The sequence below is a fragment of the Rhincodon typus genome, chromosome 1 (assembly GCF_021869965.1).
Source record: "Rhincodon typus isolate 14 chromosome 1, sRhiTyp1.1, whole genome shotgun sequence".
NCBI lineage: Eukaryota > Metazoa > Chordata > Chondrichthyes > Orectolobiformes > Rhincodontidae > Rhincodon > Rhincodon typus.
In genome coordinates, this window is record NC_063332.1 from 151,765,315 (window position 1) to 151,791,707 (window position 26,393).

The following is a 26,393-nucleotide window of genomic DNA, read 5'->3' on the forward strand; positions in this document are numbered from 1 at the left end:
TCACCGCCTCACTGGCCCCGCTCTCACCGCCTCACTGGCCCCGCTCTCACCGCCTCACCATCCTGCTCTCACCGGCCCCGCTCTCACCGTCACTGTCTCACCGGCCTGCTCTCACCGTTACTGCCTCACCATCACCGCCTCACTGGCCCTGCTCTCACCATCACCGCCTCACTGGCCCCGCTCTCGCTGCTGTCATCGCCTCACCGGCCCCGCTCTCACCACCTCACCGTCCCGCTCTCACCGCTGTCACTGCCTCAGCGCCCTGCTCTCACCGGCCCTGCTCTCACTGTTACCGCTTCACCGGCCCCGCTCTCACCACTGTCATCGCCTCACCGGCCCCGCTCTCACCGCTGTCACTGCCTCACCGGCCCTGCTCTCACCGCTGTCACCGCCTCACCATCCCGCTCTCACCGTCCCGCTCCCACTGACTTTTGTCAGCTCACCGTCCCCGCTCCAACCACCGAACCGGCCCGCTCTCACCACTGAAACGGCCCGCTCTCACCACCGAACCGGCCCGCTCTCACCACCGAACTGTCCCGTGTTCGAACTACCGTCACTGCAGACCACAACCCACACATTCAGCTCCCGCCACACGGTTCCCAGTCTCGACTCGACCCCTTCGGTAGGTAGTTAAAAGGATGGGGGGATAGAATTACTGCAGAGAGAAGAGAGAAGAAGAAGAGAAAAAGAAAGGAAAAGGAAAGGGAACTGGCAAGCAAAGTGGAGCACCAAATGGAGCAACTTACCCTGCCGCCATCTTGCCAAATCAGCATAACACAGACTATTGGAATGATAGTTGCACTCAAAGAGTTAACACAAGCTAGCAATGTGGTCTATGGAATTTAACAAGGTAAGGGACACAATCAAAGTTTTCGAGATATTATGGGGAATCAATAGCAATAAATAGAAATAAAACCTTTCTAACCATTGGGTGTCTAGGACCAGAAGGCATTGTCTACAAATTGGAGTTTAATTTTTCAGAAATGAAGTTAGGAACTGTGTCTAAATATAGAGGGTGGCAGAAGTTTGGAATTCTCTTCACAAACAGCAATTGATGCTTAATCAATTATTAATTTTAAATCTGAGTTAAATGGGGGCAGGGTGGAGGAGGCTCAAGGGAAGTCAACACAGTTTTAAAATCAAGGAACATGACAGAGAGTTAAAAAACAGACAGGAACCTTACTTCAGGTACAGCAGGTAATGGCAAACCTATAAGAAGTGTATTGATTAAACCAAAAGAGAAAATAATAAACAGACATATAAAGCATCAGTGCTGAGGGACAAGTTAGATTGTATGGCCTGAACAAGAGTCCCACATACAAACTCAATGGAGAGTAAGGAATATGTTAATTAAGCTGCAGGCACAAATTCAAAGTGGAAATTATGATATAGTAGCTATTACTGAGACTTGGCTGTAGGATTGAGAACTGCATATACCAAGTTATAAGGTTTACAGGACAGATAGGGAAATTGGCAGACAAGTTAGTGTAGCCTTACTGATTAGAATAAAACAGTACTTCAGTGGTGTGGGAGGATGTAATGAGGGGAAAGCATTCAGTGAAGAACATATGAGTGGAACTGAGGAACACTAAAGGATCTAAAACTGTAACCAGGCCTTGGGTATCAACTCCCTGGTAGCACCTCTGAAGTGTTAGATTTTTTAAACAAAGAAACTGGGCAAGTGTGTAGCAAATTGTGGTGTTAATGGAGGATTTTAACTTTAATGTAGACTGAGAGAGGCTGACAAGCACCTGTAACAAAGGTAGTGAATTTCTGGAGAGTGTCAGAGATAGTTTTCTACTGCAATATGTTCTGGAATACTTCAAAGGAACAAGCAATATTGGATTTAGTAATGAACCAGATTCAATTAGTGACCTAAACGTGCATGAATATTTATTGAATAGTGATCATAACATGATGAGTGCAATGCAGCACTTGAAAATGAACAACATGAATCAGCAACTAGAGTTTTAAATTTAGGTAAGGCTGACTTAGGTAAGGCGGACAGAGATGTCCACAGTAAACTGGGAAAACCTGCTGATAGGCAATAACAACTGAAGTACAATGGAAGATGTTTAAAGGAACACAATACAAAACCAAGTTATATTCCTGAGGGAAAAGCTCCACTTCACAGAAAAATCATGGGCTTGGACAGCCATGGACAACTAAGAGATAAGGGACAGCATGAAACTATAGGGAGGGCTTACAAAAGATGCAGAAAAAACTGCTGAATGGGATTGATACAAAGACCAGCAAAGGGCCACAAGGCAGCTAATAAAAGCTACTAAAAGGGATCATGAAAGGAAACTTGCCAGGAACATCAAAATCTATAAGACGAAATTTCATAGTTACATAAAGGGAAAGTGGGTGTTCATGAGCCATGTTGGCCCACTAAAAACTGAAAGTGGGAATATTGTCAATGACTATGGGGAAATGGCAGACATGTTGAATAACTACTTTGCCTTAGTATTTACAATAGAAGAGGAGGATAGCTTGCCAGAAGTCCAAGGAAATTAATAGTGGATTGGGGAACAGGGGCTGAATAAAATTAACGTAAAACATCAGTCAAGAGTAAATTAACAGAATTATAGTGGCAAATCCCAAGACCTCATGGTTTTTATTCAAGGATGTTAAAGGAAATAGGAGCAGCACATTGTAGATGCTCTAACAATCTTTTAGAGTTCCCTAGATAGAGCAGTCATCCATCTAGACTGGAAAATTGCACATCACTTCACTTTTTAAGAAGGAAAGAGGAAAACCAAGAATTAAAGACCAGTCAGTCTAACATGGGGAAATTGTTGGAGTCAGTAATCAAGGATGGGATAACTGAATACCTCAAATTTTCAGTTAATCAGGGAGAACCAACATGGATTTGTGACAGGTAAGTCATGCCTGACAAACCTCATTGGATCTTTTTGAAGAGTGACCAAGATAGTGGACAGGGGAATATCTTTGGATGTTATTTATATGGGCTTCCTGAAGGCATCTGATACAGTCCCACATAAGAGGCTGTTAGCTAATATAGAAGCCCATGAAACTGAGGGCAAAGTAATAACACAGCTGAGAAATTGGTTGAGTGACAGGCAAGGGACAGGTAGTGTTGAGGAAGCAGGAAGGCTGCAAAAGGACAGGCCAGAAGCAAGGAATACTGCGGCGAGTAACTCACCTCCTGACTCCTCAAAGCCTGTCCACCATCTACAAGGCACAAGTCAGGAGTGTGATGGAATACTCCCCACTGGCCTGGATGAGTGCAGCTCCAACAACACTCAAGAAGCTTGACACCATCCAGGACAAAGCAGCCCGCTTGATTGGCACCACTCCCTCCACCACTGATGCTCAGTAGCAGCAGTGTGTATTATCTACAAGATGCACTGCAGAAATTCACCAAAGATCCTCAGACAGCACCTTTGTAAATTCCTACTTTAGAAATAAAACCAGTTTGACTCTAAACCAAAACACAAACAGATTCTAAACGAGGTCTCACACCCAACATGTATTGTCTGGCCTAAAATGTCACCTCTTCTTTACACTGATAAAACCTTTAGTTTTCTCAGGACAGTGGCCTCAAAGGAATTCAGGTATTTACATATACATATTTTTCAATTAAAACTTTCTAACTGATTAAAAAGTTAACAGCATCTTAGGTTTGTTTAGTATATCCTCATAAGTGATGTGACCCTTTGATCTTTTACTTATAAATTCTGTGTCTGATACCGCATCTCTCACACCTGAAGAAGGAGTAAGACTCCGAAAGCTTGTGTTTTCAAATAAACCTGTTGAACTATAACCTGGTGTCGTGTGATTTCTGACCTTATACTCAATGCAGTTTAGAAGCATGAGAGGGGATCTGATTGAAACTTACAAAATACTGAGAGGCCACAGCCTCAGCGATGGAATGACCCTTCAGAACTGAGGGGAGGAAGAATTTCTTCAGCCAGTGGTAAACCTGTGGAACTCATAGCCTCAGAGGGCTGTGGAGGCCAAGTCTTTTAATGTATTTAAGACAGAGATAAATATGTTCTTGCTTGGTAAGGGGATTAAGGGTTATGGAGAGAAGGCAGGAGAATAGGGTTGAGAAACATATCAGTCATGATCAAATGGCAGAGCAAAGTCGACAGGCCAAATGGCCTAATTCTACTCCTTTATCTTATGGTCTTATAGAAGCAGGACAGAACACTCAGCCATTAAGCCTGCTGAAAGATCACCTCTCATTATTCTAAATTCCAATGACTGCTGGCCCAACATGCTTAACCTTTCCTCATTCATTCCAAGAATCAGCCTTGTGAACTTTTTCTGAACTGCCTCCAATATCCTTGAGTAAGGAAACCAAAACTGTATTCATTTGTCTTGGCATGGTGTCACCAATGCCCTATACGTTTGTAATAAGACTTCTCTGTTTATACACTCCATTGCCTTTTTAATAAATGCCAACATTCCATTTAATTTCGTAATTGCGTGCTTTACCTGCATACTAACCTTTTGGTTTTCATGTACAAGGACACCCATGTCCTTTTCTATTGTAGCATTCCAACCTTTCTCCATTTAAGTCATAATTTGCTTTTCTATTGTTCTTGTCAAAGTGAACAGCTTCACATTTTCCACATTATGTTCCATCTAACAATTTTTTGCCGATATTATATTTCTGTAGATCCATCTGTATTCATTTTTAGAATCAGTACCCCTTCTCTACTTACTTCTCTACCTATCTTTGCATTGACAGCATATATGCCTACAATGACATGCCGCCAACTCATTAGCGTAGATCATTAAGAGTTTAGGCCCCAGTTCTGATTCCTGTGGCATTCCACTAATTATAGCTAACCAACCTGAACTTTTATCCAAACTTTGCTTCCTGTTAGCTTAGCCAGTCCTCTATCTCTATCAATGTATAACCCCAAACATCATGATCTCTTATCTTGTGCAGTAGTTTTTTATTTGACGTATTATTGAATGCAGGTTGGAATTCTGAATACAGCAAATCTATTAGTTCCCCGTTATCTGCCCTGTTTGTTAAATTCTCAAAGTTTAATAATGTCAAACATGAATTCCTTTTCATAAAACCATGCTGACTTTGGATTACGTTATAATTTTATAGATGTCTTTCTTATTTTTCTACCATCATTCCAGTGTTGACTTCCTCTTGAACAATTCTATTGCTTCCTTCTATATCTTTTGGCTGGGTGGTCACTGAAGGGTTCAATGCGTCAGTGGCTCCTTCTCATGCTAGACTCTCCAAGCTTCTCATCCAGCAGTTTGCTTGGTGAATAAACGTGTCACCCTACTTGTTCCACTATTAACACCAGTGGTGACCCTGTAGTCTCTCTGGCAGCAGATCAGTTCTCAAAGGGCCTTTCTACACCTCTTGTATAGGGTAGTCACCTGTGAGCAAGTGTCTTGAAATCTAGGACCTTACTATGTTTGATGTAATCAGTATCATGGTTTTTAATAGATTTCCTCTTATAGCTTGCCTGGCTATACACTGCCCCACTCCAACTGTTGCAGTGGCACAAATTCACTTGCCTCCTTTCTCCTGTTTGATGTTTGATCTTCTGGTCTTGTTCCATCCCTCATACCTGTCACTTAAAATCCTTGGTCCCTATCACTCACATGCCAAGATTTCCATCAAGCCGTTCATTATCTTTTCCTCACTTGGACTCTGCTGTGTGACTTCTTGTGTTCAGTGAGTTAAAACTTCCTCAACTCCAAAAGGGTGAATAGACAAGGTCTTTTCCCCAGAGTGGGGGAGTCCAAAACTAGACGGCAGAGATTTAAGGTGAGAGGGGAAAGATTTAAAAGGGACCTAAGGGGCAACTTTTTAATGCAGGAGTGCTGCAAGTGTGGAAAGAACTGCCAGAGGAAGTGGTGGAGGCTGGTACAATTACGACATTTAAAAGGCATCTGGATGGGTATCTGAATAGGAAGTGTTTGGAGGGAGATGGGCCAAATGCTGGCTAATGGGACTACATTTATTTAGGATATCTGGTCGGCATGGACGAATTAGATGAAAGGGTCAGTTTCCATGCTCTATGACTCTATAACACTAATATTCATTATGCTCTCTTACCTCAGACGTCACTGTCATTTGTCCCCTCCTAAATTTCACCCACCATTAAAAGTACTCTGGCTATATTCGTAGTTATTCCCTCAATCTCACTATCTCTCAAAGCCTCACTGCTCATCATTCATAGTTAAAGTCAACTTTAATCACACTTCAGAGATAACACAGTGTGGAGCTGGAGGAACACAGCAGGCCAGGCAGCATCAGAGGAGCAGGAAAATTGACATTTCGGGTCGGAACCCTTCTTGTGTCTCCACCCACATCTTCCTTACCCTTCATAAAGCTACTTCCTTGTGCCTGACACTGAAACAAATTTACCCTTAAGTAACTTGCAACCACATTTTCAAATTTCCAACTATCTAGGCTTTGGCTTTCATTCACTGATCTTTCAACAGCTCTCAATCTTTTCAACTACATCATGAACTCCACATTTGAAGGCATTAAAACACATCCTCACCCTGTCTGTGCCCCCTAGTATGGCCCTCATTTCCACTGTCAAATTCAATTGTGCAGAATTGAATGTCTATGGCAAACAATTGACTGCTCTATTCATCACCAGATCTGACTACAGCACATAAAGCCCTACCCTGCCCAAATGTCATTTGCTAAAACATCAAAACTCACCCAGGAAGTACAAAGATAAGTCCTGTTTCTTTTCTCCAGTGTGACCTGCTATCCTGTACCATTCCTTTCCTAAACCCCCACCTCAGTAACAAATGCAAGAGTCTTATGTACTTTCTTCGCTGTCACAAAGTTTGATCCATGAACTGACTCCACTACATCCCTTGTTTCTTCCAAACCACTGGGCAGACTCCTGCCCCAACTCCAATTCCAGGTGTTCACCAAAGATATTCAACACTGTCTCTCCATCATCATTCTTAACGTTGCTATTGTCTCTTGTGTGTTACATTGTTCAACATTCAGGAACTGATGAGCAACCACTTTGTTTAACTAAGTATTGTGAAGGTCAAAGCCATTTGTCTTCATCCCCACTCAAGCTCTGTTCTGTAACCACCAATTCCATCCCTCTCTCTGGTAGCTTCTTCATATTGGGCCAGGGTGTTTGCAACTTTAGGTTTCTGTGTGACCCAGTGATGACATTCTGACCACATATCCATCCCATTGCTAAGACTCCTTTTGTAGTATCACCCATCTCCATCCTTCTTCAGCTCATCCACTGCTAAAACCTGCATTCATGACTTTTGTTACCTATAAGCTATTCCAGATATTTTGGAATGGCCACCCGTCTTCCACTCAATATAAATTTCGATCTCGTTAAAAATTCTACTGCCCATATTTTAACTCACTCTAAGTATCATTCACTCTAAGTATCATGCTGCTAAGCTTCTGCATCTGCATTTTCTCTTCATCTGGCAACACGTTAAATTTAAAATTCTCACCCTTATATTCAACTCCTTCCATGGTTCACTCCTCCCATCTCTGTAACCTCCTCCAGGCCTACAACTCTGTGCTCCTCCAAGTTTGACATCTTATGCATCCTCAATACTTATACAAGGAGGAGCGATGTAAATAAATAAAAATGTTGCTTCCTGTTGTTTTCTAACATGAGCTCCTCTTGCTTGCTATCACGTCCAGGTATTTTTCAATCGTCCCATCATCATAGCCTAATTGAAGTTTGACTTTGATCTTTACAGCACATTCAATTCACCAAATGTATCTGACATGAGCTTGTGCAGTTCTGCCTATATGATGTGGCTGAGTTAACGACTTAGATAAATATCAACATCTGGGAATAGCCCCAGCAGCATACCTGGATCCAAAGTTATATATTCTGGTACTGTGCATATCGTGTTTGGTCTGATCACATACACATGGGTAAGTTCTAGTTTCTCGAATGTAACCTCTGGCATGAAATTAACTCAGAACCCAATTTTACAAACAGAATAATGGTTGTGTCCCATCAAAATTAACAACTGGTATTATTTCAATCTTAAAATAACTCAATTGCAATTGTTCTTACAGACACATTTTCTTCACAGCCATCTAAGAATAATATTTTGGACCTCCTCTTTCAAATTATTTCTGAATTTTTTTCAATGGCGTGAATAAACTGAAGAAAAAACAACCTAAAAAAATCTGTTTTTGCAACAAGATTTGTTTCAAAGTACTGAAAATTTGCTGTTGTTATTCTCCTAAGCATCAAGTATACAAAGCCTTAGCTGGTTGTTTCCTTCAGCTAACCAGAATCAATTGAAATTATCTCGTAATTGGTCAAATTATCTATCTATACAAGTCAAACTCGTGAATCAGCAACGGCTGAAATTCAATACAAATTATAGCTGATTGCATTCATGTTAACACAGTTTTGAATTAAAGAAGGAATCTTATGTAATGTTAGTGGAAAAATTTCAACATTTCCTTATCTGCTGTAAAAAAATGTTATCAATAATGGCACAGGATTAGGTTTTATAATAATGAATAACATTATTTTCATTCCAATTCAGAACTGCCCTATTTTATATAGAGAAATACCTTCAATGCCAGCACCAATAATATTACTGCATAAATATGAATAGGTCATTATTTATCTTAAATTAAAATACACCTTTTACTTAAAATTAAGTTTTTAGGTAAGGTAGGGTTTTGAAAATGCTGTGCACAACACAACCAACTGTTCCTAATTGTTTAAAAGGACCCTGCAAAAGTCAATTAAAAGTGATTATGATAGATTAATAATAAAACATTTAATAATTCAGGTGACAGTTGAAATGCCAATTTGCAAATGGCTGTCCCCAAAATCCAACTAAAACTATAAATGAAGAAATTAACATTTTCTTTTGAAGACTGCAGCTAACCTTGGATTCTAAACAAACATGCAGCTTTATGACTGGTCTGGTTACTTCTTCAGGATTGCAACTTAAGGGAAGATTAATACGTGTGCCTATACATATGTACATTGAAAGAGCACCAACTATGGAGGGAACTGAACAGTAAACTTTAGAACAGTGACAGGAGAGGTACAAGGAAGCAAAGAGAAAACAAGGATGAAAAGGATTGAACACAAAGTTGCAGAAACTGTTGAAATATAAAATGGATAGAAATTGAACATCAATTATTCTTTCTAGGACTAAAACGTTTCTTTACTGTGCAAGATATAGTGCAAAAAATTCTACATTTATGGCTCCACTACCATAGGAGTTTTCAACCATTTCACTTTTGAAGCCACATGCCCCACCATTTTTCTTTCCACTTAGTTAACATGTAATGTTTTCCTGGGCTCATTAACAATTCTACCAAGGTGTGCAGGTGTCTACAACAAGCATGTGCATGTGTCAGGCTCAGTGTTCATTACGGCTCCATTCTATTTAAATTAATAGCCAGTTGCTGAATTGTAAATTGGCAATTAAAGATTGGTCATTACGTGGTGTGTGGTCCATCACTGGAGCGGATAGATTAATGATAACACAAATAATTTTGACAACTACATCAGCTCTTGACTCTCCGCTTGCCTGTAATAAATGAGCCAGGCGGAATGTATTTACTGAAGATGCATGCCATCTCAATGAGAACACAAATTCCTGGAATGTGAATTCCTGCTTTTGAGCTAAAAATATGCCAGACTTTGCCTTTAAAAGTAAGTTTCCCATTGGGCAGTACAGAAGGGCAAAAGCTAAGTCATTTCCAACAATTTTTAAAGTCAAAAATCACCCGACACCAGGTCATAGTCCAACAAGTTTATTTGATTTCAAATAAACCTGTTGGACTATGACCTGGTGTCGTGTGATTTTTGACTTTGTCCACCCCAGACAAACACTCGCACCTCCACATCATAACAATTTTTAACACTGTAGTTTAAAAAAGGATATGGAATGTAGTGGAGCTATGAAAAATGTTGCAAGAAAAATTTCTGGGGGGGCATCATGATTTGCATGAGTAGTGTAGAAATATAAAACACAGTCTGGTTTTCCTAATTTTAAAGTAATTTGTGACCTACTAACAGCAGTATGATTTAAAAGTCCAGTCACGTAAGTCATTAGTTGATTTGTTTGCTGCAAAGTAGCATAAACCAAAGACAGTGGATGGAGTTTAATACCCTCACCCATGATGGGTTTGATGGTAGGGGTGTCATTTAATCCCACTTAAAGCCACCTCCCCGCTAACTGAGATTCTTAAGTAGACAACTAATGCCCACTTAAGGGCTTCTTTCTGCCATTATTGACATTATGTCAGTAACGGGCACAGGTCTTGCCCTGTTGGGAGTATAACAAGCAAAACTGTGTGGGGCACCTGCCTCAAGGGCTGCCCTTTCACATTGAGCATGCCCCAGCCCTCCCCACCATGAACAGTCTGCTAAGGGGCTCCATCCCATCCCCTGCCCCTCCTTCAAGACCCCGCCAGGGTCTCTCTACACCGCCCTGTCCAGTGTGAACCATGCCTACACTTACCTGGCCCCGAAGTCCAGGATTTGGAAATTGAGGGCTGCTTGTAGCCCCAGTCATGGTCATTGTGACCAGCGGTGCTGCTGGGACTACAGAGTTGCTGGCCGATCACACTGGCTTACAGCACTCTGAGATGGGAAGGCAGACATCTTCTTGGAACATTAAACGGCTGCATTCCCACCAACTCATCAGATGGTGGTGCGAGCAAATCCGTCATCTGAAAAATCCTGCTCATTATGTAAGGAGTTCAAAATATGCAGAAATACATTAAAACCTGAAAGAGCAGAAGCAGCTTTATCAAACAAGAGCCACATGATGTTGCTCAGCCGGTGTAAAGTTTTATGGTTTACTGTATAGTACTGAAACCTCCCTGTTCCTGTCTAGACAAGATATGCTGAATGGTCTCCTTCTGATTCCATCATCTTTTGCCCACAGATTAAAATTAAAATGGTGGTGGGAGGGTAGAGGATGGAAGAGGCAGTGGAAGTCATGATTCTTATTTCAGAAGAGAAAAACTCTCTTGCAATTTTAAATTAATTGTTTACTAAAATACATCCCAATAATACCTCAATCTGATTGTTAAATAGATGGACTAACAGAAATTAATAACCAAAACCCCCACCGCCAGGCCTGGAAACTCTTAAAACACTAATGACTGATATGGATAGAAGAGGTTTTGAGATGCCTTCATTTACTTAATGACTCGATTAATATATAGTCTTTAATTTAACAGGCTTTAATGCACTTTCTACGTATTGTACACATTACAAACTTCATTTTATGGAATTCATAGATTCTTCATTTACAAAGATTATATTTTAATAAAAACTATAAACATGACATTCCATATTTACATACAATACAGTGAGGCGAAGTTAAATACAAATGAGCTTTATAAAAATAGCTTTTCACAATTCACTATTTACATACCATAAAACATGGTTTATGTTTGTCTATACTTGTTTTGGAGAAGAATTTCAAAAGCCATTAGAAAATGTGTTGCATTTTTTTCTTGGAATGCTTCACAGGTTTTGCAGTTCTTCTGTATTAAAAACACAAGTTTAGAATAACAACAAAAACTTTAAATAGTAATTTTAATGTAATAAACAGTGACTAACCTAATCAATTATTGAAACACAGCACATCCTACTTTTAAAATACTGCACATCAACTAATTAGCAGCAGGACGGGATTAAATCGCAAGTATAGGAACTGGTGAGAGAACTTTGATACAGATGTGCATGTAAACAGACAAGGCAGAATAGAAAAAGGGATGAAAGGATAAACACAAGATAGGTTCTAAATGTTAATCAAAAATAAATCAGGGCATAGAACACTAAAAAGTTACTCAAATGAAACATTTAACTATACTGCAATGTCATTGATCTGAGGTATGGATTGGAAGTGTGGAAGTTGTCTATTACAATTGAAAGACAACCCAGACAAGTCCAGTGAACAGTAAAAAGGAATCAAAAAGTTGTTGTTATACTGCAAATATTTCTTCTTTGATCTATTTACAGTGATAATGTAAATATGGTCTTAATACATGTGTTCACAATCTCAGCAAACTGAGGAGAACAATCTGGAATTAAACAGAAAGACACTTATGAGCCTTCTGTAACTTGTGCCAAAGCATTCAAGTGCCTCTCTAGGTTTACTGCTTAAATTTCCTGCAGGGACACAAATTGGAGACAACATTACATGCATTTTACTGACGTCAAACTATACTCAAATTTCTTGCTCAACTCGTGAGCTCATGCCTAACTAAGCCTGTGGATAAGGTTTTAAACTAAATAGTGGGGAAGTGGATTCAATTGCATAGAATCCCTAGAGAGCAGATGGAGGCCATTTGGCCCTCCAAAGAGCATCCCACCCTATCTCCATAACCTTGCATTTACTGTGGCTAATCCACCTAGCCTACACCTCGCTGGCTACTATGGGACAATTCTTTTTTAACACGGCCAATCCATCCAACCTGCACATCTTTGGACCGTGGGAGGAAACCCAGAGGAAACCCAAACAGATACAGGAAGAATGTGCAAAGTCCACAAAGACAGTTACCTGAGGCTGGAATCGAGCCTGGGTCTCTGGCACTGTGAGGCAGCGTGCTAACCATCGCGCTACCATATTGCCAGTGCCACATGGAAAATTATGGAAAATGTTAAAGGGGGGAGGGCTCAGCAGAGGTTACTAAAGTTTCCATAACAAGTAATAGCACAGAGAATATAAAAAGGCTCAGCAATCGAACTTCAGGAACAGCAGATATGGGGGACAATTATGACAAGGGAGTCAGTTAGTGCAGGACGGAGGGTGTTGTACTTAAATGTACATAGTATACGAAACAAGGTAAATGTGCGTGTAGAGCAGATTGAAATTGGCGAGTACAATGTTGTGGGTATCACAGAGATGAGGCTGCAAGGGGATCAGGGCTGTGAGCTAAATATCCAAGGCTATGTGTCCTATTGAAAGGACAGGCAGATGGACAGAAGGATGGGTTAGTCAGAAATGAAATTAAATTGATAGCAAGAAGTGATGTGGAGTTGGAAGGCATAGGATCTATGTGGGTAGAGTTAAGGAACCACAAAAGAAAAAAGATCTTGATGGGAGTTGTGTACAGACTTCCTAGCAGTAGTCAGGATGTGGGGAAGAAAATAAACCAGAGGATAGAAAAAGCATTTGAGAAAGACACCATTACGATAATCATGAAGACTGGGAAAAATAGATTGCTAGCAGATCCCAAGGTAAGGAATTTGTGGAACATCTGTGAGATGGTTTTTTTGGAGCAGCTTGTGGCACAGCCCACCGGGAAGCAGGCAATTCTGAATTTGGTGATGTGTAATGAGGCAGACTTGATTCGGGAACTTCAGGTGAAGGAACACCTGGGGGCAGTGATCATAAAATGATAGAATTCACCCTGTAGTTTGAGAGGGAGAAGCTGGAATCAGATATACCAGTATTACAATTGAGTAAAGGTAACTACAAAGACATGAGAGAAGAGCTGGCCAGAATTGATTGGAAGGGTAGCCTAGACGGAAGATGGTAGAGCAAAAACGGTAGGAGTTTCTGGGGATAATTTGAGAGGCACAGCAGAATTCATCCCAAGGAAGAAGAAACATACTAAGGGGAAGACAAGACAACCAGGGCTGACAAGGGAAGTCAGGGACAGCATAAAAACAAAAGAAAAAGCATACGATGTGGTGGTGAAGGTTAGTGGAAAACCAGAGGATTAGGAAGCCTTTAAAAACCAACAGAGGATAACTAAAAACACAACAAGGGGGACGAAGATGAAGTATGAGGATAAGCCAGCTAGTAATATAAAAGAAGAATGCAGAAGTTTTTTAGATATATAAAAGCTAAGAAGGAGGCAAGAGTGGACATTGGACTCTGATTACTTCACACAGATGCTGCCAGACCTGCTGAGTTTCTCCAGCAATTTCTGTTTTTGTTTCAGATCTCCACCATCCACATTCTTTGCTTTGTATTATTGAAGTAATGGGAATCAAAGAAATGGCGGAGGAACTGAATGGGTACTTTGCATCAGCCTTCATGGTGGAAAACACCAGCAGCGTACAGAACTTCAAGAGAGTCAGTGGGCAAAAGTGGGTGTAGTGGCCATCTCAAAGGAGAAGCTATTGGAGAAGCTGAAAGGTCTGGAGGTGGATAACACACTTAGACCAGAAGGACTACACCCTAGAGTTCTAAAGGAAATAGCTTAGAAGATTGTAGAGCATTGGTGGTGATCTATCAGGAATCACTGAAGTCAAGGAGGGCCCCAGAGGAATGGAAAACGGCTAATGTAACACCCCTGTTAAAGAGGGAAGGGAGGTAGAAAATAGGAAACTATAAGCCAATGAAATTGACTTTGGTTGTTGGTAAAATTTCAGTCCATTACTAAGGATGGGATTGCAGAGTACTTGGAAGTGCATGGTAAAACAGGGCTGAGTCTGTATGGTTTTGTCAAAGAGGTCATGTCTGTTCGAATTCCTTGAGAAGTTAACATGCAATTTAGACAAAGGAGAGCCAGTGGATGTGATCAATTTGGATTTCCAGAAGGCCTTTGACAAGCTGCCGCACAGGAGGCTGCTAAATAAGACAAGAGCCTATGGCTTTAGGGGCAGGTCACTGGCATGGCTAGAGGATTGCCTGACTGGTGGAAGACAGAGAATGGGGATAAAGGGGTCTTTTTCAGGATGGCAGCTCACGATTGATGGAGTTCCGCGGGGGTCTATGTTGGGACAACTATTTACATTATACATTAACAAGTGAATGAAGGAACTGAAAGCATTATTGCTAAATTTGCAGAGGACACAAAGGTAGGTGGAGGGACAGCCAGTGTTGAGGAACTGGGGAGGCTGCAGAAGGACCTGGACAGACAAATGGAATACAATGTGGGAAAGTGAGAGACTATGCACTTCAGCAGGAAGAATAATGACATAGAATATTTTCTAAATGGGTAAAGGCTTCAGAAATCTGAAACACTAAGAGTCCTACTACAGCGTTCTCCTAAGGTTAGCATGCAGGTTCAGTTGGCAGTTAGGAAGATAAATGCAATGTTCACATTCATTTCAAGAGGACTACACAAGGCCTTCTTCAATTCCTGATAAAGGTCTATAATTAAGGGTCATTGTGATCTTCAAGCCTATATTTAAGTCTACATCTGATTGCCGTGCATTGCCTGTACAGCAGGTGTACAGTCAACTCTGCAAACAAGCACTGGAATATTAATATATTAAGAGGATGAGAACGACCTCAGTGCAATGTAGAATGGGTGGTTTGTACCTGATTCATGTGACAATAATTGCATCCGTGCCCAAAAACCTAATCATCAATATATACCTGCTCTGAACAAGTGGAACTGACAGTAATCTACTAGTCTCTGTAGTTATGATCATTAAAATATTAAGATTTGGACACATTATAATTATACCCCTAAATCAATTATGCTCAATTTTCTTTAGATCTTTTTGGTTATTTATTTGTTTTGTACCCTGATTATGCATATTCCTGAGCACAGATTCACAGGAAACTCATCAGGCATATCGAAAGGAAAATGTGTCTCTGATTTCTAATCACAAAATGACTTTAGACATGATAAGAGCACAAAATGCAGGAGGAAGAAGAAAGATAGAAGAGAGATGATATAAATGGATAATACTCCACAATCTAATCTGTGAAAGACAAGACAGCTCTCTATTCTATATTATTGACAGGGTCAAATATTCTTTGGTAGGTTATTTACATATTGTATCCAATGATTTGCAATGTTCTTTGCAAGTCAATAAAATGTTAAAAGTGTTCCAAACTTCACATTCAAAGAATTCCAACATATTGGAAAAGCATGGGTACACTGCTTGAGATTTAGTCCACTGCTTTCAAATGGATGAAATATGCAGAACGCTCTGATAATGTGCCTATTGAATGCATGGCTGCACCAGTGACATACGATCTCTGAATAATTTGTCCATTGTACACTTCTTAAATAAAATACGTTACTAGGAACTAAAAGAAAATCACTAGAGTACAAAGACTACCTGATTTTGGTCCAATTTAAATACTTCTTGTACAATGTCCTTCACTGTGTCTCATTTATCAACCAATTTTCTACTAGAGAAATTACAGAGGTACTAACGATTATCCCTTTGCATGCATTTTTTGACAATAAAATTAATTTGAAACTAGTTATTTATTTATTGTTTGGACATATATTAGCTAGAATCTAGGTTTGACAAAATTTCTGAATAAAAACACCTGTTCATAATTTCATCATCGTTATCAATCAGAGAAAATTCTCCTCATTCCTCCAAAGTACTACCTCAAAAACAGTAAAGCATTCAGTTCTTTAATGAAGCAACTAGACATGTTTTCAAATACCTGTCTCTGGGGAAAAAAGAAACAACTATCACATGGATTAAGGAAGGAAAATAACACAGCTTATTTGCCTTGATGAATGTGAGGGGTCCTACTGTCAGATGTAAACAGGACAAGTGAAAGATTGGGACTGATATTAAACAACTCCTTTTTTCAAGTAATTCCCTGGTACTCAAAGAATTCTGCACTGCAGATAGCTTACCACGAAAGGTTATTCACAGATACAGTGACTCAGGAACTTACCGGGTTAAATTTAGAAAATGCTTTTGCATTTCTATTCATTCTGTTCATGTTTTGTAATTCGTAAGACTCGAGCGCAAATTCAAACCGCAAAACATTCAGTTCTTGAATGAAGCATGTAAAAGCAGTTTCAAAACAGTCATTCTGGAGGGAAGGATAAGCAAATTGGTTCATCAGAAAGGTTTCTTTATTACTTACGTATGCATCTCAAAAGAATTTGTATGTTTGTCACCCATTTTTAATTTTAAAAAAGTAATTTTAACAGATCCTTATGATTAGAAAAACATTAGTTTGTATCACCTCAACACGCAATCACTAAGTCAGCTGTAATGCCAAGATAAAACGACAAGTGTTAGATACTTTTTCTTGTTTCCTGCCAGTTGCAAACCAGGCAACATACAAAGAATGGATGGGAATGGACGATCCAGACTGAATAGGTCTAAACTGATGCAATTTGGAATCAAAACGGAAAATAAAAAATTTCAGAAATAATTTTAAGTCTATTCTCAGTGAAATCATGAATTTCCTAGAAGTGTAATACTTTATCCTTTTTATTTTAATTCCAGGAAATGGAAATGGTAATCAAGAAATTAGCTCTCACTCCAGTCATAGGCTCATCATCACCTTGTCCTGTTTTCCTCACATCCCCTAACCCCAAACACCTCACTGCTCTCCTCATGTTCCCCCCCTTCGCAAATGGTCTTCTTGCACCCTCCACTCCTCTTACATCCCTCAGCACCCTTCTTTCAAGTCCCCCATGCCAACTCAGCACTATTCTCCTAATGGGTTCACTGCTCTCCCCGCCATTTTGTCTTACATTCCCCTGGTCTCCAAGCATCAACCCATTCACAGAGTGCTTCACTGTTGCCTTAACTTCTCTGCTTCCCTGCCATCCATTCTGGAAGTGAGCCAACAGCAAAGAATACAGTGAAAAGCATTGTGATGGAGCAGTAGCAAGTAAGGAGAAATGGAGAGGGGAGCAAGGAGGAGGAAAAGCTGCTGTCAGATAAATTGTCAAGCTTTTGACACTTTTAGGGTAACCAAAGAAATGCAGATATTTTTGCATGCTATGCATCAAACAGTGCAGTTGCTCCAGTAAATAATGTACAAATTTCATTTTCTAACTGAAAATTAATGTATTCTGGCACTGCAATATTTGGAGCAGTGTTTTGTCATTTCTCTCTAAATAGATGAGTAATTGCCTAATGCCTAATTTCTGATTGACTCAGTGCTGTTACCCACATAACTGGTGCTGCCAGATTCAAAGTTATAATCGTAGTATTATTAATTAATTGAATGAAACATTCAACAGGAATGTTACCTGAAGAAAGATGATTGATAAAAATCTTCTGCAAATGTTGTACCAGTTAATAATTCTTAAGGTAGTATTGAATTGCTCTGGGAAACTCCACAGATCTATCCAAGTTAACTAAAGGTTAGCTGTCTAGAATATCCCGCTCAGAGAAATCAAGACACTGGCAAGTGCCTGTGTATGTGCAGAAAGCGTTCCCCTCGCATTGCTGCCCTAGTGTTGTTGTTGAATCATAGTATATTTGCAAGCCACTCCATTCAAGGGCAGCTAGGGACAGGCAAGAAATACTGGCCAGTCAATGATACCCACATCCCACAAGAGAACAAATAAAAAATATATACAGCATTGCTTTTTAATTACCATCGTCTACAACTTACAATTTTCTTTCAGCATTACATGAAGAAAGCTTAAAACTAGCTGACGCAATATTGGAAAGGATATAAAACAAAGAACTGCAGATGTTGGATATTCGAAACAAACAAAACCAGAAATTATTAGAGAAACTCAGCAGATCTGACAGCATCTGTGAAGGGGAAACAGTGCTAATGTCTCAAATCCAGTTCTACAGGGTCTGCACAAGATCCAAAGGGGACCAAGAAGTGGGTAAAACATACCTGACCTCATCCTTACCAAGCTGCAGATGCATCTGTCCATGATAGTTTCGGTAAGAGTGACCACTGCACAGCCCTTGTGGAGACAAATCTTGCCTTCACATTGAGAATACCCTCCACTGTGCTAATCGGGTCAGATTTTGAACAGATTGAACAATTCCAGATTGACCATATGAGGCATTGTGGCCCATCAAAAGCTGCAGAATTATATCCCATCCCAACCAGCAACCACTAAACCCAGCATATCCCCCACTCAACCATTACCATGAAGCCAGGGAATTAACCCTGGAAAAATGGAGAGTGCAGGACAGCATGCCAGACACAGCACCAGGCAGACCTAAAAATGGGGTGTCAACCTGGTGAAGCTACCAAACAGGACTATTCACATGTCAAACAGCATAAGCAGCAAATGATAGACAGAGCAAAGCCACCCACAACCAACAGATCAGATCTAAGCTCTGCAGTTCTGCAACAACCAGTCATAAATGGTGGTGGACAATTAAAACAACTCACTGCAGGAGGAGGCTCCACATTTCGGCAATAGCACTGAAGACTCGTGCTCCAGAACCTGCCACACCCCTAGCCAAGCTGTACCAAAACAGTTACAACACTGGCATCGACCCAACAATCTGGAAAATTGCCCAGAGATGCCCTGTACACAAAAAGCAGCACAAATTGAACCTGGCCCAATTACTGACCTGTCAGTCCACTCTTGACCATGAGTAAAATAATGGATCATGTCACCAACCGTGCCATCAAGCATCACCTGTTCAGCAATACTCTGTTCAGCAATGCCCAGTTTGGGCTCTGCCAGGGCTACTCAGCTCCTGTCCTCATTGATTAAAACATGGACAAAAGAACTGAATTCCAGAGGTGAGGTGAGTGAGTCTGTTCTTGACTTCAAGGCCACATTCAACCAGTGTGGCATCAAGGGCCCCTAGTAAAGTTGGCATCAATGGATACTGGGGCAATCTCTCTGCTGTTTGCAGTCATACCTGGCACATAGAAAAATGGTTGTGTTGTTGGAAGTCAGTCAACGTAACTCCAGGACGTCTCTGCAGGAGTTCCTCAGAGTAGTGTCCTGGGACCAATCGTCTTCAACTGCTTCATCTTCCCTCCATCGTAAGGTCTGAAGCAGGGATGTTCACCTATGACTACACAATGCTCAGCACCATACGCAGCTCCTTAGCTCATGCGTAAGTAGTCTGGCCTTCTGCCCATTCGAATAATGGCAGTTTTGTTGCAGTCTTCTACTCCCAAAAACTTGGTGCTGAATTATGAGGCAGGTAATTTTAATATCTCCAAATCACTGAACACTTTTCCCATCATAAAAGCAGTTAAAATCCCCAAATCATGCCAAAGAACAATCAACTCTGTGCCAAGAAAGGAGAGGTTCAAGGAATCAACACTTCCCCTAACTTTATTAGACATTAATGTACAAGTGTTTACAAAGAGCCATACCTCAGTCCTATCACAGACAACACCAAGATAGGTCACCCGGTAACAAAACTAGGTTATAAGTCAGGTAGACAAACAGGAGGCTGGAAGAACACAGCAGGGGAGGCAGCATCTGGGGGAAAGGAGCAGTCAACATTTCGGGTATTACTCTTCTTCAGGACTGGATGTGGGGTAGGGGGAGCTTCAGATAGAGAGAGGGGGGAGAGGTGGAAACAGAATGGTGGTGATAGGTGGACACTGGTACTACAGGTACGGTACCTACTACCAGTGTCCACCTCTCATCACCATTCAGCGTCCACCCCTCCCTCTCTTTATCTGCAGCTCCTGGGCAAGACCTGTGCTCCTTTCCTCCAGATGCTCCCTCCCCTGCTGTGTTCTTCCAGCCTCCTGTTTGTCTACCTGGATTCCAGCATCTGCAGTTTTTTTGTTTCTAACTAGGTTATAAATCAGCCTACCCTCCAGCATAAATTGTCAACTTCCTTCATATGGCAGCAATATGTTGGAAATCATTCATTTGCAGTCTGGACTTGGAACCTGGATTTGCCTATGTCTGGTCATTCATTACTATTCAGAATGGCACATTTTGCCCCAGCAAAAAAAAAATTTAGAACACTTCAGTAAAATGACCAATCAAGAAGTGTGGAGGGAAAGAATCTGAGGTGTTATTGTGAGGTTGTAAATCTATTTATAGGAGATAGCTCCATCATAAATGCGGATACAGGGACTTGTGTAGAGACGTACATATATATCATTAGACCTGTTCCCCCATCATTATCTCACACTCATTGCTATACCTAAGCCTGTGCTACAACCGCAACTATTTATTTCATAGGGCGACATGATCAGTTTGATTATTCCATTATTTATTAATCCAGTAGCAAATTATCTACTCAATAATAGGGTACAAACCTTCAGCTTATTTTATTGCAATAAGTTATGGCATTCCAGTGCCTAATACTTACAGGTATCTGTTCAGGAGTATATAATTGTAATTCCTAAAAGTGAAAAAAAAGTACTTGATGAAAATATAAAGCATATTTATTATTCGAAAATGTGTGCAACCAATCTTAATTGCGAATTAGCCCTTTTATCTCCATATGGAAAGATCATAGAATTCCATCAGCAACTATTCTGATTGCTTGTTTAAAATGATGGTTTTAAGAACCGTATATGAATAGGAGCAGAAAAAGGTCATCTGCCTCATCAAATCTGCTCCATCACTCAACTAGGTCTTAGCTAACCTCCTACATCTATCCCATTTTCCCATAGTATTCCCATATCCCCTAATATCTTTAATATGTAGTAATCTATTGATCTTGATCTCAAATATACTCAATGACTGAGTCTCCACTGCCTTCCGAGGTAGAGACTCAAAAAAGGTTCACCATCCTAAAAATGAAAATGAAGAAATTCCTCTTCATCTCCATTCTAAGTGACATATGTCTTTTTCTGAGACAGTGTCCCCTAGTTCTAGGCACCCCAACCAGGAAAAAGATCCTTCCTGCATCTTTTCTGTTCAGAATTATATACGCTGGCCTTGTTAACAAAGCTGGGCAGCTGTGGAATAGTAGACGGAGAAAATAGACAATGAAGCGAGATAACATGATATGAGGTTCGCTCCTCATTACAACACATGAAATTTGCTAATGTTATCAAATACAAATACACAACATGTTATAATGATCGTATAATGTGTTAATAAGAAAAAGAATCTTTTGGCACATTTCTTCTTGCAATAAGATTAGTGGTTGGGATTTATTGCATTTAAAATAACTTGTAGTAAGATTATGGAAATAATTAATTGGATAGATAAGGTGAGGCAGTATCAAGTAGCGTGCAGTTTGGAAAACACCAACTAGTTGAAGGAGGGGATTGTTCATACTTAAGGAGTCTAGTGAGGGAGAAAAAAGCTAATGAATCTATGATTAGGTACAAGAGTGCATTTTAGGGAATATTTGGGAATTAGAGTTGTAGTGATGAATTCATTGTGTGGTGTCAGGAAGTTTGAAATTTGGTGGAGGGCCATCAGAATAGAGATAGCAAAAAGTGAAAATTGTGGGTTTGTGAAAAAGGCAGTTAACTTCTGATAACAGCAAAATATTCCAGATACTTGAAATCTGAAATAAAAATAGAAAATGCAAGAGAAGTTCAGCAGCTTTAGCAGCATATGTGGAAAGAGAAAGAGTTAATATTTCAAGTCCAATTTGACTTTTTCAGAACTGCTATGAAGAAGAATCATATCACACCCAAAATATTAATTCTATTTCTCTCTCCATTGATGCTGCCAGCTAATTTCCAATAATAGGGATTGGAACATACTGAGAGGTCCTGAATAAAGTGAATTAATGGAAAGAAGGACAGAGAAGAATTCTGACATCACTGAGTGGTGGGTGTGTCAAAACAAATTATGTACATTGATAATTTATAAAGGCTAAATTGATAATTTTAAAAACCAAAATCATTTAAAAAGGTTCTTAGCATTGGACTTCTTAAACTAATGAAACTGTTCAGAAATGGTGTGTTACTGCTGCTTAGAATGGAAGCATGTAAGAAAGTGGGCAAGGGGAATGAAGGACAGAATATAATATAATAATGGGTGAATTATGAGTGCAATCAATAAATATCAGCAAGGACATTGGGGATCTGCAGTACTGCACAAACTTCTTGACAATTTTCAACAGAGTGACCTAATTCATTAGTCTTCAAGTTTTATTTCAGGACAGGGCTCCACTAAAATAAGCTGTCAGGTTTCATTTGACCATCTAGTAATGACAACATTGCTTCACTGCTTTTTATTTTTTCCCATGTTAGATTCAACTGTCTTTCTTTCCCTTTGTTCTTTTATTTTTATTTGGCACTTTTTCTCCTGTATTTTTGTTGATCACTTACATTTGTGTACAGTTCCTGTCAACGTTTATACCCCATCAGAAATTTCAATGTGCACGTTTATCGTGGAAACTACTTATCACATTTTAACCATTCCCTCCCTAGGAGGATGAAACTGTAGTGTAAAATCTACAATTCCATTGTAAATGCCAACATAGCAATTTGTGCTGCATGCATGTACACACACAACCTCACCACCTACCCTGCTACACATGTTCAGTAAGACAATGAGGAAGGGGCAAATACTTACTCAGTAGCTACATGATATTATAGGACTGTATTGTCAGTTTTATTGTTCTATTGGGTAATAAACTACACAGTGAAAGAGATCAACATTTCATCTGTTTAACAGCTCAGAAAAAGTTGGCATTCCATTGTCTAATACTTACAGGTACATCTTTAGGAGGGAATAGACCCTAAAAAGAAAAAGGAAGGGTTATTCTCTAAAATGGCTTTAATATATCATAGTTGTGCAGGAAGCACTTTATCTTCATTTGCAGGTTCAAGGATGTAACGTCATTCTACAATCAGTGTCCTTTCATAAATCAGTTATCAAAACCGTTTTCTACTTGTATAGAACCAGTGTTTTGCTGCCAGCAGGGTGTGTTATGGGAAGATACTGTGAGAACAGAAGGTGAAAGTTTTGGAGGGGATGGGAACAGAGAAGAAGCAGAGGGAGAGTGGGGGTAGAGAGGAGAGAGGAGAAAAGACGCACACAAAAACAGTAAAAGCAAGAGAGAGGGAGGAGAAACAAAAGGAAGGTCAATAAAAATTAATCAAATTCAGATGAATAGATTTTTTGATTTGATTTATTACTGTCACATTTACCTGGGTACAGTGAAAAGTTTTGTTTTGTGTACTGTACAGACAGATCGTACCACACAGAGTGCACTCGGGTAATAGAACAGAGCAAAGAATACAATGTTATGGCTTCAGAGAAGGTACAGAAACAGCAAGACCAACATTAAATTTAAAATTTGAGAGATCCATTCAGAAGTCTAATAACAGTGGGGAAGAAGCTGTTCTTCAATCTGTTTGTACATGTGTTTAAGCTTTTGTATCTTCTACCCAATGTAAAAGGTTGGAGGAGATTATAACCAGGGTGGTGATGGTGGTGGTGGTGGGGGTGGGGGGTCTTTCATTGTGTTAGCTGCTTTCCCAAGTCAGAGAGAAGTGTAGATGGAGTCAGTGGATGGAAGGTTGGCTTGCGTGATGAACTGGGCTGTGTTCACAACTCTCTGTAGCTTCTTATGGTCCTGGGCAGAGCAGTTGCCCTACCAACCCTTGATGCATCTGGATAGAATGCTTTTTATGGTGAACACCACAAGAAGTCACTAATAGGTCTAAACCACCTCAGTACAATATGTGTGCTTTGTGTGGTTTCTTCTAAAACAGATCTGGCAATGGACTCATGAAAAAAAGTTTAAAATCCATCATAAGCTTGAACTCATTTATTAATTTTCAATATATTGCATTGTAGAAACGGCCTCTGCCAAATTTGATGAGAGAGAAGTATGAAGGTCAGGAGGATGAAAAGAGAAGGCAATTACTTGGAACATTGACCCTTTACATGTTTAACATATAAAGGGGCTAACTTCTTAAACAGTCTTTTAAAGACTCCAAGTACAAAGCTTTTGTGATTTACACATTAATTGCTGACTTCGGAGGCAGCAGAACTGGAGGAAACTGAAACATACAAAGCGAATAAGATGCAAGGTGCAACAAGACCAGAAAAAAAGAGTTTCTTTAAAATACAGTAGACTGCTGATTTCAGTGAATTAACAGCAACTTTCAACAATTCATGCTCACAAACAAATGAATGAACTAAAAATTTCAAGAATTAAACCTATTTTAGAAATTAAAGGTGACAAAACACTTAGCAGCTTGAACAGTTCATACAAGAATCATACAATCCCTACAGCGTGAAAACAGGCCCTTCAGCCCAACAAGTCCACACCAACCCTCAGAGCATCCCACCTAGACCTATTCCCCCATAACCCATCTAATCTACACATCCCTGAACACTATGGGCAATTTAGCATGCTCAATCCACCTAACCTGCACATCTTTGGACAGTGGGAGAAAACCAAAACACCTAGAGGAAACCCACGCAGACACGGGGATAATGTGCAAACTCCACACAGACAGTCGCCAGAGGGTGGAATCAGACCTGGGTTCCTGGTGCTGTGAGGCAGCAGTGCTAACCACTGAGCCACCATGCCACCCTCTGGTTATAAATTAAGAAGTGGAACTGATCAGAAAATGGCCTAATCAATGCAATTGCTTGAATTCTTCAGAGCAACTACTGACCAGGGCACCTTTATCCTTATCTCTCAGAATTGTTACCACTCAGAAGAAGGAGGCTATTTAGCCCTTTATGTCCAAACAAGGTGTTCAAAATGCATAGTGACATGGTGCTCTTCTCCTGCCTTTTCCCCATACCCTTGTGCATTGTTTCTATTCAGGTAATCATTTAATGCCCTCTTGAATACTACAATTGATTCTGCCTCCATCAAACTTTCTGACAGTGTATCCCAGACCCAAACCACTTATGAAAAAGCTTCTTACGTCATGGAAGTCCAAGTATACCACATCAATAGCATTAGCCTCAATGACACCTTCTGTTACCTCTTCAAGACAAACTCCAGCAAGACAGTCAAATGTGATTTCCCCTTTAGAAATCTATGCTGGTTCTTTGTACCCACCCCATATTTTACCATCTGACTGCTAATTATAGATCTGTAACAGCTGTATTTATCTTCACAACCAAGACTGGGGAAGACCAAACATTCACGGCCAGTGTCCTTGCAATTTTTATTCTCACTTCTGCTTGGGACTGGGTTTGTCTCAGGAATAGAAATTTTCCTAGATCAGTAATAAAGCCGCTTTTTTGCTTGATTTAAATATACTGAGGGGTACACTAAAATCTAGCTGTTTAATCTTCAAGACACAAGTAAATAATGTGGACAAAATGTTTACACTGAAATGATAATGCTCAGTAGCCCTGACTGCATTCAACCCCTCAATTGAAGAAGATATTTTGAAGTCAATAATACATTACAATGGAATGGCTACAGAAAAAAGTGCAAAAAGACAAAGCAACATTTACAAGATCACCCAATTGTGTGCCAAAGACAACTTGGGTGGAAGTTTGCAATAAAAATCAGTCGAAAAAGTTGAAACAGGAAGTTAATTCTTACGAAGAAAATGGACTCTTAGTGGATGAGCCCAACATGTTCTGGTAACATAGCGCTCTCTTTAATCTTCATTCCCCACGAAACAGAGCACAGATTCAGCTTTACAATTTAATTTTAAATTGCTCAACTGTGATGAATTTTACCATGTTACTTTCACCCTTGTATAACCAATTTTTATGAAATGCTGCAAATAATCTAATACTTTTCAGTTGCAACTGTGGATATTAAACTAATGTTCGACTTTGTTATTTTCTTTAATTGGAGGAAACCTCATACTCACTTCTTTACGTTTTTCCTCCACTTGTTTCTAAAGAAGATAAAAAAGAACTTTTAATGAAATGAAAACTTTTCTTCATAAAATAT

General features: G+C 39.9%; 1 protein-coding gene across 3 annotated transcripts in view; it reads right to left on the reverse strand.

Moving 5' to 3' along the window:
- LOC109912053 (interleukin-15-like) overlaps positions 1-26,393 on the reverse strand; it is a 79,621-nt gene that overhangs the window by 15,484 nt on the left and 37,744 nt on the right. For all 3 annotated transcript variants that reach the window (XR_007262464.1, XM_048599029.1, XM_048599036.1), the window contains 5 exons: positions 26,311-26,337; positions 23,223-23,249; positions 20,910-20,942; positions 16,570-16,710; positions 11,389-11,500 (listed from right to left, as the gene is read on the reverse strand). Coding sequence is in view for 2 of the 3 variants with exons in the window: in XM_048599029.1 (XP_048454986.1) it covers positions 11,402-11,500; positions 16,570-16,710; positions 20,910-20,942; positions 23,223-23,249; positions 26,311-26,337 (327 nt within the window). In the remaining variant the exon portion in view is untranslated. The remainder of the gene's footprint in view (positions 1-11,388; positions 11,501-16,569; positions 16,711-20,909; positions 20,943-23,222; positions 23,250-26,310; positions 26,338-26,393) is intronic.